This window comes from Schistocerca americana, chromosome X, assembly GCF_021461395.2.
Source record: "Schistocerca americana isolate TAMUIC-IGC-003095 chromosome X, iqSchAmer2.1, whole genome shotgun sequence".
Classification (NCBI taxonomy): domain Eukaryota; kingdom Metazoa; phylum Arthropoda; class Insecta; order Orthoptera; family Acrididae; genus Schistocerca; species Schistocerca americana.
Genome location: NC_060130.1, coordinates 753,485,658 through 753,498,104, shown reverse-complemented (window position 1 = coordinate 753,498,104; position 12,447 = coordinate 753,485,658). Strand labels below are relative to the sequence as shown.

Sequence of the window (12,447 nt, the reverse complement as noted above, 5' to 3'; positions counted from 1 at the left end):
TATTTCAGACTAGCATTACACCTCCTTTTTTTGCAGCCCGGCCCAGGCTACCCACTGCCTTGTGGACACCACTTCACAACCTCGGTCCCTGGTCTGGGGGGACAGGTTCACAGCCACCAAGAGCTCCCCTTGCCCTTGGATATCCTCTGCATTGACCCAGGGGAGGCACCTCTCCTGGCAGATGCCCACAGGCACTGCAACCTCCTCCTTCAGTAGGCCCCACCATCTCTGGCCCAAAGGACGGATTGCAGGAACTTTTGGTTAGTGTCAAGCTGGCTCTGCCAAATTTTCCTTAAGGGAGAATAAAGATCTAGTATCTACCCATTGGTCAGCTACTCCTGTTCTGGCACAATGCCTGTGTTCAACCACAGACATTTTTCTTTTTTTCCTTTGGAGACTGTTTATGCACCTCTCTAGTACATCACATGTACTCACTGTTTGCACACTGATCCATAACAGGTGCCACCAGTGGTATCATCACTGCTCACAGGCAGTGCGCACAGCATCAACAGCAGCACTGCATTAGAGGGAACTAGTTTACATCCACAGGTCACATGTCTGCCAAGCACCTGTGGATATCGCTCCACCTACTGTGTGTTTAAGTGGCGGCTCAAACTAAAGATGGCAGCTCTTCATTCACCTCCAGCCCAAGCACATCCTGCAGCCCATCTGTTGAAGTTTCCCACTGAGTCTACACCACACCATGACCTCCTGGGATGATACCCCACATCAATCAGCCAGCAATCTTCATCAGAGCCTCCTGCTACCTCCAATCCTTGCCTTCCCAGGACACCCTGCCACTGTAGCAGTAGTGCTACTGGGAAACATTGACTGTGTGCTTGTACAACTGTAGTCATTGGACTGACATCCCTACAGACTTCAATTCTGTTAATCATATGATCAAGGACAATCATTTCAGTTGTTATTATGTTTGCTGTTGCAGTTAATTTTGTTGTAATAAAAGAGTACTTAAACACAATGTGGGAATCATCACACACCAATCACTCACGTGGGTGCAGTAACAACTAAGGATACAGAACTGATGGCATTCCAGAAGGATAACTGACTGAATCACAAATACAGTATTATGTTGCAATGGTTTGAGGAGCATTACAGTGAACTCACATTGTAACCTCTGCCACAAAATTCAGCTGATTTTAACTAGATGAAACATATCAGAAAGACTATCAGGCACCAGCTATGCTCACAAACCACTGCCCATAATTTATTGCATGACCTGTGTATAGAGCAAACCCGTGCTACACAAAAATCACTGCTTTCAAGAGGTGGATCAACATGTCATTAACCAAATGGTCACAATGTTCTGTTTCATCAGTTTACATATCCTTTATTATAACACAGTTATGGAAAACTAATCTACCAATGCTCATTCTTTCCATACACCATTTGAGAATGGAACAAGGAAAAAACTTAATACATGGTACAACAGAAAGCATTCATGTCATGCATGACTTTCTGCATATAGTTAAGAGTGCAAAACAACTCAAAACTATTGGAAAACCTGAAAGATACAACTTCCACCAGTTTTTTGTCACATTTGATACTTTTAAAATTGGGAGTGTTTCATTTTTGAGCTAAATAGGAAAATGGGTAACTAAAAATTTCAGAAGTGGTATACCTTACATCTGTTTTTGAGACCATTTCCATTTGCCATTTCAGTTGAGGTGGCCATGTGCGTTTGCAGATGAAACTGGTGAATTTGCAGTGTAATACACATTTAAGAGACAAATTCTTCAACTTTAAAAATGTCCTGGAGTTCTACGTTGTTTTCCTCAGGAAAGGTGTACATCTCCATAATGAGTTTGAAAACCTGTTACCAATGTTTCAATCAACGCAAGTGTGTGTGAAAGCCTTTTTTCGATTCTGAAACTAAATATATCAAGCTTGCATGGAAACCTGAGTGACAAAAATTTGTGAAACTGTCTACATATGTCTGTATGCTGCCAGTTTGTGACGGATATAAATTTGCTGACAGTTTGTACCAGACTAAAATTTTATTATGTCTTTCAAGCATGCCAAAAATAAGTTAAATAATATTAAAAATTTGTTTCGTTTGTGATTTATATTGTTGAGAAATATGAAACAAAGCTGCATACAGTGCTTTTGCAGTTAACCCCACCCCCTTCCCCCTTCCGTCCAATCTGCTACCATCTCTTTCCTCTCTGACAGCATGATATGGTAGAGGGAGAATTGTGCATGCAGGCAAGAGAGATTGGCACACATGCAAATGAGCACTACATGCAAGCAGAGTTTTTGGCCAGCCCTGATCTACATGAAAGGTAAGTGGTACCTATGAGTGTTATTGAAAGCAAAATTTTAATGCACCAGGAATAATTTAAAACTTTTATTAAATTTTAATTGATTGTTGACACTTGGGGTAAATATTTGTTCCTCGTAAACACTGAGTTGCCTTTCATAATCACTACATCTACCCACTACTATTACAATCACGTGATTTCTCATAAAGACAGCTTGGAGATCTGAAATTAAGTTCAAATTGTGCTCCTACAAGATAATTAACTGGAAGTTTCTCATGCAATAAAGTTTGTAAATACATTTACACGCTATATTATATGACATGCTATGCATAATATTCACACACACACACACACACACACACACACACACACACACACACACACACAGAGAGAGAGAGAGGGAGAGAGAGAGAGAGAGAGAGAGAGAGAGAGAGAGAGAGAGAGAGAGAGAGAGAGATATGTATATTAAAATCCTCTCAAGGTAAAAGTACTTACATTTTTTTAAAACTGTGAACTAAGAAGGCAGTTATATTTGTCAGTGAAAATTCACTAACTGGTGCACATATGGATTTTACTAACTTTTAAACTATGTCACTGTCTTCTTTAAGCCTTGGTGCACTATTTGAGTTCATACTGGCCATAATTTGGTCCAAGATGTTTACATTTGTCCTTGATACACTTTTTGACCTAGACTCCCTTTTAGCAGAACACGATTTTTGGTTATCACCACTATCACTTCTCACTCCAGTTTCTGTACACTGCAAATTCTCAGTACCATCTTTTTGAACACTTGTCTGTAACACACTCTTGGAATTAACTTCATTTAATGGACAACTCTTCTTTGGCGTATTTACAATTCTGTCTGAAGAATGTTCTAAATCAGGACTACAATGTACAGAGACCTCAGCAGTAACACTACTATCGAGTTTGGTGCTACTTGATGTATCTGGGTTATCTTCTGATACAACTTCTTTTTTATGCTGTGAGGAGCGAGTAACTTTACTGCAACTAGTATTCAATTCGGTGTTATTAGTTGTTTTTTCACATGCTTTTTCATGGCTCTGATTATGTCTGTGTTCCCTCCTATGCCTCTCACCTACATTATCACTAGAGTGTTGTTTCTTTGTTTTATATTCCTCACTACTTAACTTCACTCTTTTGTCATGCCTCTTCTGATCTTTATCTTTATCTCTAAGCTTTTCTTTATTTTCCTTCTCAGTGTATTCTGGTCTTCTCTTGTTATCAGATTTCTTGTAATAATCAATCTTGAAATCAAACTGTTGATCAACAGCCACTATCCTCTTGCAAGATTCTTGTATAACTTTAGTTGTGGGGTGCTTTTCTTCAGGATCTTCTGTATCACTTTTTTCTTTTTTATCTACAGAGACGGAGTCAAGCTTTGCCTCTAAATGTGTGTCGTCTGACTTACACTTGTCCTCAGACAGTTTTGGTCTTTTCTTTTCCCTGATACCATCTTCATCTGATTCATGCCTCTTTTGTTTTCTTTGATGATATTCTCTCAAATGCTTCTTGTGTTTATCACTTTCACCTATTTCTGAGTGTTGTTCATCTACTTTACTCTGGTGCCTCTCTTTTCTGTGCCTCTCACTTCTAGTGTAATCTCTCTTCGAATCTTGTTTTTGAGATTCACAGGATGTTTTTTCCATGTTCTTGTCTTTGCAATGATGTTGATCTCCACCCACTCTAGAATTTTTACCTTTACGGCTTGTCGCACTGGGATAGTACTGTTTTAAACGCACATGCCATGCTGTAAAGAAAAGAGGAAAAAAAGTAAATACAGTACAGCAACAAAATGATGAACATCACATACAGAATATATCATAATAGGTAAATATCTAATTCGTTACTTAAAAAATTAAGCACCCAAAATCACATGATACATGCCGTCACAACAAGTACTGCTTTTATCTAGTAAATCAAATTCATTGTTCAGTTGTGGAAAAGTAATAGCTAAACGCACTCAAATTCTCTTACCATTGCTAGCACCTGTTATGAATATATAGTGTAACATATACACTCTGATGACAGTTAGTAAATGTATAATGAGAACATTGGAACTGTTAACAGCTGTAGTATACCCAAGTTGCAATATGTAACAAAATAATTGACTAATGGTGTAAAAACTCAATAAATGCCTGTTTTGACATTTCCTACCAAGAGAACTACCCACTAGTTTCTCATAAACACTGCGAAATGCCTTTCAAACCATATAGTTCGGTAGAGTCCTCAGTGACTGCAACTGAAATAGGAAGACTGCTAAGTGTTGAGACAACTAAAGAAGCCTATCACAACAATTATGTTCATTTTCAGTAATAGGTGCAATACTGAGTTCTAATTGTAGGTTGTGTCATATTATCATTGACATTTCATTTTCATTAGTAATAAAAAGGTTTACACTGCAAGTAAATGAATAAATATTATGAAATATAAAATGTTTCATAGACGACATTGTTGCAACCACATACCATAATACAAGTACAGTGGTGGCTTATTTTGGGAACTAATAGCATTGATGATTCTATGCAAGTATTGACATATTCAAACAATTATTAATTTCAATGGTTATTCAGAAATTATTCTTTCAGCACAAAATGTTTTCATGCTTCTTGCAAATTTTGTACGCTCTCTTTACTGCTATATCTGTGGTAATTCATACAACCACAGAGTCTATGAAGTCAGCCTGTTACACATCACTCATGTCAATGCTCTAATATAGGTTTCGTCCTTAATGAACATGTCACCTTAAGAGGGGAAGTGTTGCATACATTCACAGGATGGTTAATGCTGTTGCTGCTGCTTCTTGAATTCTTCATTCTATGATGAACTACACATAAATATCTGTAATGGATTTTTAAACAGCCTTAGGGTTGATTGTGCTAGCGTTATTTACAGTTTGCTGTACCAGTGGACTGACTCTTGGCATTACCCCACGTCATGGCAGTGTTCCAACATACTTGAACATTCCATTTATTCGTATTTTGTGTTCTGCACCCATAAATACATTTGTTCAATGAATAGCTATCTCCACAGTTATAAAACTGGTAGCACGGTCTCACTTACATTGTGTGTTTTATATGAAGAAATGGATGTTTTTTTGGTGTCCCAGCGAAATATCCACAGTGTGCACAAGTTATGATGCAGTGTTTCAGAGTAAGGTGCCGGGAAGAGGACTGGTAAGGCCGATATTAAACTATAATAAAATTTGCCAAAGTTCGGCATTAGTCAAATTTTCTTTGATCAAATCTAGCGCCTCACCTTAGATTTTATCAAAGGAAGTGTTTGTCTTACGTTTACTGCACGTAGAAAACAACCGCTTGGAGCACTAGCACTGCTGCAGCTGTCTGACACACAATGTTTATCAATGTGACTCCCAAATTTACATAGTGTGTTGCATACACAACAGAATTGATAGAAATATTCGAGGCAGATGAAGTACTGTGTAGCTTATGATGCCAAAGGGATTTTTCATGTGACTTTATGTCCTTGACCTGCTGCCACCGTGGCAAATTTTGTTGTATATATTTTGCAATTTGCTGTGAAGTCCACGGCTTCGCCCAAGTATGTTTCCTTTCCTTCTGCTTCTCTTGCAAATGCAATGACAATGCAATTGCAGTGCACGCAACTGCAGACAAGGTATAATTTTACTTACGGCATCGGTGGTGCAGTGTGTTGATGTGGTAATGACCATTCATTGCTGGGAATTCATTTCACCACCAAGTAAATAAATAAATCTCTTCTTGCTCTATGGTTGACAGATTCTTGTATGTACCCTTGTCTGCTCAGTAAATCAGTTATATTTGTAATATGAACATTTCATAACAAAACATTTGCATTATATGAAGATGGTGTTGCCAACATCAGCACACTATACTGCCGATGCTTTAAGTAAAATGGAACTGCAGAGAATAGTATTAAGTTGTCATCGACCATTATGAAGAAACTTTGATGAAATAGTTGATGACAGTGAAATACCCCCTTTTGCGCCACACCAAAGATCATTGTCAAAGAAAATTTGATAGTATAGTACTGGCCTAAGCTCCATCTATTAACACGGCATCGTGGTTGCCAACTTGAAAATCACTTTGTTGCGAGCATCCGACTCCAACTAACACTTAATTTTTAATGTGTCGGACTTGAGATCGTTTTATAGATTGACAGATATGCAACAACAGTATAAACTGCAATAATAGTGTCGTCACAAAAAGCAGATCTTATACAGAGACTATACAGTATTGGAAAGTACAGTATAACGTATGAAGCTTACTATTACAGCCGTGGTGATAGCCATAGGGAAGGTCGGCAGTAGATGTAGCACTCATTTGTTTTCCCGAAGTTACACAACTTCTGCCGAACTAGGGCACAACTGGACAAGAAGTGTTGCATGTCACTCAGGAATCCCGAAACACATCACACCTCATACTGTATAGGCTATAGTATCATATTACTATATTGCTAATTATTGTGAGAACTGGTAACATGAGTGGAAGAAAAAAGAAAAGCATTACTATTGCTGAAAAGCTATGAATTTTGAAAGTTGAGAAGGAAAACAGAAATCAAAAGCAAGTGGATATTGCCAAGGAATTAGGAATTTCTGTGTCTACTTTAAATTCTATAGTAGCAAAGGCAAAGGAAATTGAAGCTAGTGCATATGTGTTCAGAATTTCTACTAGTAAGTGGACACACATTCAGGATGGGAAATATGAAGATGTGGAAGATTGTCTGTTGCAGTGGTTCAGGCAACGTAGAGCAGAAGGCATTCCTATTAGCGGCCCAATGCTTTGTGAAAAAGCAAATGAATTTGCAATTCGGCTCGGCGTGGAAAATTTCAGTAGTTCATCTGGTTGGCTGCACAAATTTAAGGTAAGACATGGCATCAGCTGTCAGAATGCATGTGGCGAAAGCAAAAGTGTTGATCCCAAGACAGTGTGAGATTAGAACGAAACCCATTTGAAAGAAATGACATACCAATATGCTCCTAAAAATATTTTAAATGAGGATGAGACGGGCTTGTTTTACAATGTTATGGGTGATAGTGCAATGGCATTCAAAGGCGAGAACTGCCATGGAGGAAAACGAAGTAAATGACGTGTAACAGTGTTGTTATGTGCTAACAGTGTTGGGAGTGAGAAGCTCCCCCCCCCCCCCCCCCCCCCCCCCCAACACAACTGGGAAATTTGCCAAGCCCCATTGTTTTAAGAACACTGTTACGTTTCCTACAAAATGCATTAGTAACAAGAAATCGTGGTTTATGACAAAAGTTTTCAGAAGATGGCTTCGAAGTGTCGATGCGAAAATGGGTGCAGCAGGCTGGAAGATTTTATTGTTCACAGACAGGTGTGCAGCACATCCTCCCCTTAGTTTCTATTTGAGAAATGTGACCGTGGAATTGTTTCCATCGAATTGCATGCGTGAGCTCCAGCCACTTGACCTTGAAGTAAGATATAATTTCAAGTTGCATCATCGCAAAATGTTCATGCAGCATGCAGTCAGGTGTGTAAACATTGAAAAAAGGAAGAAATTAAAATAAACATTTTACAGGTAAGATTTTTACTTGCTATTTATTTTGTGTTGTGCTACCAGAGCCAAAGAACACTTCGAGAAATTATTAATCAATTTTTTTCTTCTGATAGGCAATGCACTACATTGCAGCTTCATGGCACAGAGTTTCAGATGATACCATTTGGAACTGTTTCCGAAAAGCTGGATTTGGAAATGAAGTCCATGATCATGGTGGAAATGATCACTGACGATATTTCACCTAATGATGAAGAATGGAATCAACTTGAAGAGCAGGCATCATTTGAGGATTACGTGAATGTTGATGAAAACATCATCACTAAAGAACCCATGACTATCGCTGAGATAGTTCAACGTGCATCGCGGGACCTGGATGAGGAAGAAGCTGACAATGAGTATGATACACAAGAGCCTCAGGATTCCTGTGTGACATTTAACGATGCAGTAAATGCATTAGAAATAATTAAACAACTTGTGACACACCACAATGTTTCTGAAAAAATAATGACAGTGTTATCCTGTTTTGAGGGTACACTGTACACTATTGCTGCGTCAAGTAAAAATTATGGATTTTTATGGATTTTTTTATGAAATGAGGTTTACATTTATATATATATAAATATATATAAATTATGGTACCTAGTAACTCTATATAACATTTTGTAGAATGTAACTTTTATTTATTGGTTTTTTCATTTTTGTTTATCAATTAATTTGATAGTATGGTGCTATATTTCATATATACGTTTTTCACACTTATATGTTTTTTTTTCTGCAGTCTGTTGAAAACCATATAAACATAGTTTTACTGTATATTATTCTAGTGAAACTCGTTCTTGAAAACTGCTGCAATGTCTGGGATCCCCACGAGGTCAGATTAAAGGAAGACATTGAAACAATGCACAGGTGGGCTGATACATTTGTTACCAGCAGGTTTGATCAACATGCAAATATTATGGAGATCCATCAGGATGGAGGGAGGATGATGTTATTTTCAAGGAATACTACTGACAAAATTAAGAGAAACAGCATTTGTAGCCAACTGCAGAATGATCCTACTACTGCTAACATACATTTCGCACAAGACCATGAACATAAGATAAGAGAAATTTGTCTCTTACAGAGGCATATAACCAGTTGTTTTTCTCTTGCTCTATTTATGAGTGGAATAAAATGGGAAATAATTAGTAACGGTTGGAGGAAAACCTTTGTATAGATGAAAATCTCAATAAATAAAAAATTAGTAATGGTACAACACATCCTCTGCCATGCACCGTACAGATCTGCGAAGTATGTATGTAGATACAGACAACCTACAGTAAATAATTTTGGTAAAATATCATAGCCAAGGTACCTAAATTCAGACACCTAGAGGATATTGTCTAAACTTCAGGATTAAATTGTAAAGCAAATGAAGAGAGACTCCCTAAATTACAGCAAATCTACAGAACCGCCTGTAAAAAATAAATAAATACTGGTATGCAAAACTAAATCACAACAACATAATGATCAAACCACAAGTATATATCTTGTTAATTGGATGCAGATCACTAATTCAAAACATAGAACGAAAATTTCTAAGAAATTTTTTTAGCCTGGTTTGTTTAGCTAGAATTTGGATGAAAAGGAAATCTCAATAATTACTGATATACAGTCTGACACAATCAGAAAGGCATCTCCATATTCTCATCTCAATAAATGTTAAAAACAATTGGTTGTTTAAAACTGAAATATATATTCAGGAAATTGGATCCAACGGGAACACAGTTTAGGTACATTCAAAACTACTGAAAATCATCAATTCACAGACAAACCAACAACTGGAACCTGCAGAATCCAGGTAGAAGAATGGGAAAGAAACTTCATCAAGAAAATGAAGATATTTTGGGTGAAAAAGAAGAAAGCAAACTCATAAGTTCAACTGCATTCCTCAGTTGGGCATAATGAAGTAAAAAACACTGCCTTACAGAACTGGCAGTACTCCAGTGCTTCCAATTAGACAAGGAATTACAATTTATAACAGAGAGATTTCTGCTCATGGCTAAAATTATGGTAGAAGTTACAAGTCATGAGTCAATACTCGCAGCAGTAACACTGTACAACAGAAATACGTGGTGTCCATTCATCCCCCTCTCTCAATGGATATAAAAAAAATTAATTCCCAAGTGTTGCTTATGTTCACTTTGCTCTGTTTTTATGCCATAGATGACCCTCACCAAGTCATGGGAATGGGTCTACATAAATTCTGTGTAACCATTCCTCAAGTTCATATATCTAGGTGTAGCTGACTCACTGTCAAATTTCCCATCCGCAGTAGATATAAAATCTAACACTACATCAGAGGCAATAATCAGAGGATGGTGGAAATGTGCTTTGCAAGAGAAAGGTTACAAAGATACTGGTTTTGAACAAGGGACCAATTCACAATAATTACTTAACCAGTTCTGCAAATGGAGTGAAATATTTCATCTCACATCAGTGTCATGCATATACTTTTAAAGCCCAGATGACTAAAATAATACCAGTATCCATGTACTCTAAGGTGAAAATGACGTAATTTTAAGCCCATACAGGAGCATAGCAACAGATGGGAGCAGCTCAGATGAGATCTGTGTGCACTGCAATCACTAATCCCTTGCAGGCCCAGAAGCGCACTCCCACTGTCCGAGACATTTTCAGCCTGGTGCAGCAATGTGGATAAGGACATTCTAAAGGCACCTCGGACAGACTGCCGGCACAGTAACCTCTTGTATTCAGTGGCCACTGGTATGTGCCGGCATCACTACCAACAGAATTAGCTATTGTCACACTGGCTGAATCTGCCTCAGACCTCACTTCTGCAGCATACACAACTTTGGTATTTATTACACTTCACGGAAGTGGGAGATTCGGAGTTTGATATTTGTCTCATTTTCGTCGAAAGTATAAGTTTTGAACATCATGACAGCTCTAGTGCACTTTAGTGCATTGTATGCTACAAACAGTGTTTGTTTATATGTAAGGTACAGAATATGGAGGCAAGGACTTAATTCATGTGCAAATATGGATAAACAGTTTTTCAAACTGTGGCAGCACCACATCAAATTGTAATTGTGATGTCGTCCGAAGAGCAAAGTGCCAAAGCAAGATTGGTGCTTTGCGACACAACCACAAGTGAGGATAGCCTCGCTGCCAGTGTCATCGAAAAATGAGCAACACTGGCACAGACACACGCAGAAGAGTTCTGATATGCTGCCATTTTCGCTCTCTTACTTATGGCCGAGCACAGTACTGCTCAGCCCAGTCCGCGATCATTGAAGGTGACAGCATCGTCTTTCTACTACGCCAGCAATGCAATCATTGACTTATTCAAAATTCTACACAAAAGTTATTGCCTGGTACACTTTGAGTGAAGAGACTTGTATCTTATCAGTATCACGTGATACGTTAATATTCAGTGACAGTTATAAATACTCATGATATGCCTGTGAAAATTGATTGTACAAAGTTAAGTAAGTCATCTTGTCTATGTTATATTCAAGTGCTATAATATTTTGTGTGTTATAGTATCCACTTGACCACCTCCTGGAGTACAGTAAAAGAACCAACCAATGTACCAACGAGTGTATTTTCGTCTGGTACAACAGAAATAAGAGCAGCAGCAGCTTCAACAAACATTACTGCATCAGCAGGCACAACAGAACCATTAACAACAACATATTCTCCTGCTCCAATAGCAATAACAGTAGCGGCAGCAACAAATGTGGGACATGTATTTACACTTTTCACATATCAATGCAAGGTTAGTTAAGTCGTTGATTCCACCACTAAGTGTGCTTTATTACTGTCTTCTTGTAGTCAGTTGTACAAAATGATGCAAAAATTACCACCAGTACATAACCACAGTCACACAGAACCCAATGATATTTGTGATGGTTGATTCAACACTATGGTTGACGAACTCACATTGTGGAAGCTTTATTGCAGTTTACTCAGTGCATTAAGAAGATTGGTCGATTGTACTGATCGTAGATTGCCAACCTGCAAGATCTTAGTCATAAACGTAGTTGTATGTTTATGGACTGCATAGTATCACATGCAAGTTCACTCATCAGAGATGTGCTCAGTCCTGCTCCTGACCATGCTAAACCTCTCACCTCTTTGGACTCAACACACTGCAATACTGCCTACACAATGCAGCTGTTCCTTAATGCAGTAGGTATTTCATGGCTCAGAAGAATTAGGTAAAATTATTAACAGTGCTGAATGCACAGATCATCAGAAGACAGTAGTTCACCATCTTATGGTACTCACAATATGTCAACTTGAAAGATGCAGGTGAAGGGCCATCATGTAGACAACAGAACAGCAATATGTAATAAGCACCCTACAACAGCAGTAGGTGTCCGTGGAAAGCAAAACACACAACTTGCAGTCATACCCATTCAGCATATGTGGCATCAAGAGTGTAAGGAGGGCGTCAAAGCAATTCACAGGCAGGCTGCTAGCTTTGTTACTGGTAAGTTCAATCAACATGCAAGTACCTACATCAACATACATACTCCACAAGCCGCAGTATGGCGCATGGTGGAGGGTACCCTGTACCACTAGCCATTTCCTTTCCTGTTCCATTTGCAAATAGAGTGAGACG

The 12,447-nt window shown here is 38.3% G+C and overlaps 1 protein-coding gene across 1 annotated transcript in view; it reads right to left on the bottom strand.

The window, feature by feature from the left end:
- The window catches only part of LOC124556298, a 391,641-nt gene that overhangs the window by 15,186 nt on the left and 364,008 nt on the right, over positions 1-12,447 (bottom strand). The window contains exon 11 of the mRNA XM_047130273.1: positions 2,775-4,047. Within this exon, the coding sequence (XP_046986229.1) occupies positions 2,861-4,047 (1,187 nt within the window). The 3' untranslated portion in view covers positions 2,775-2,860. The remainder of the gene's footprint in view (positions 1-2,774; positions 4,048-12,447) is intronic.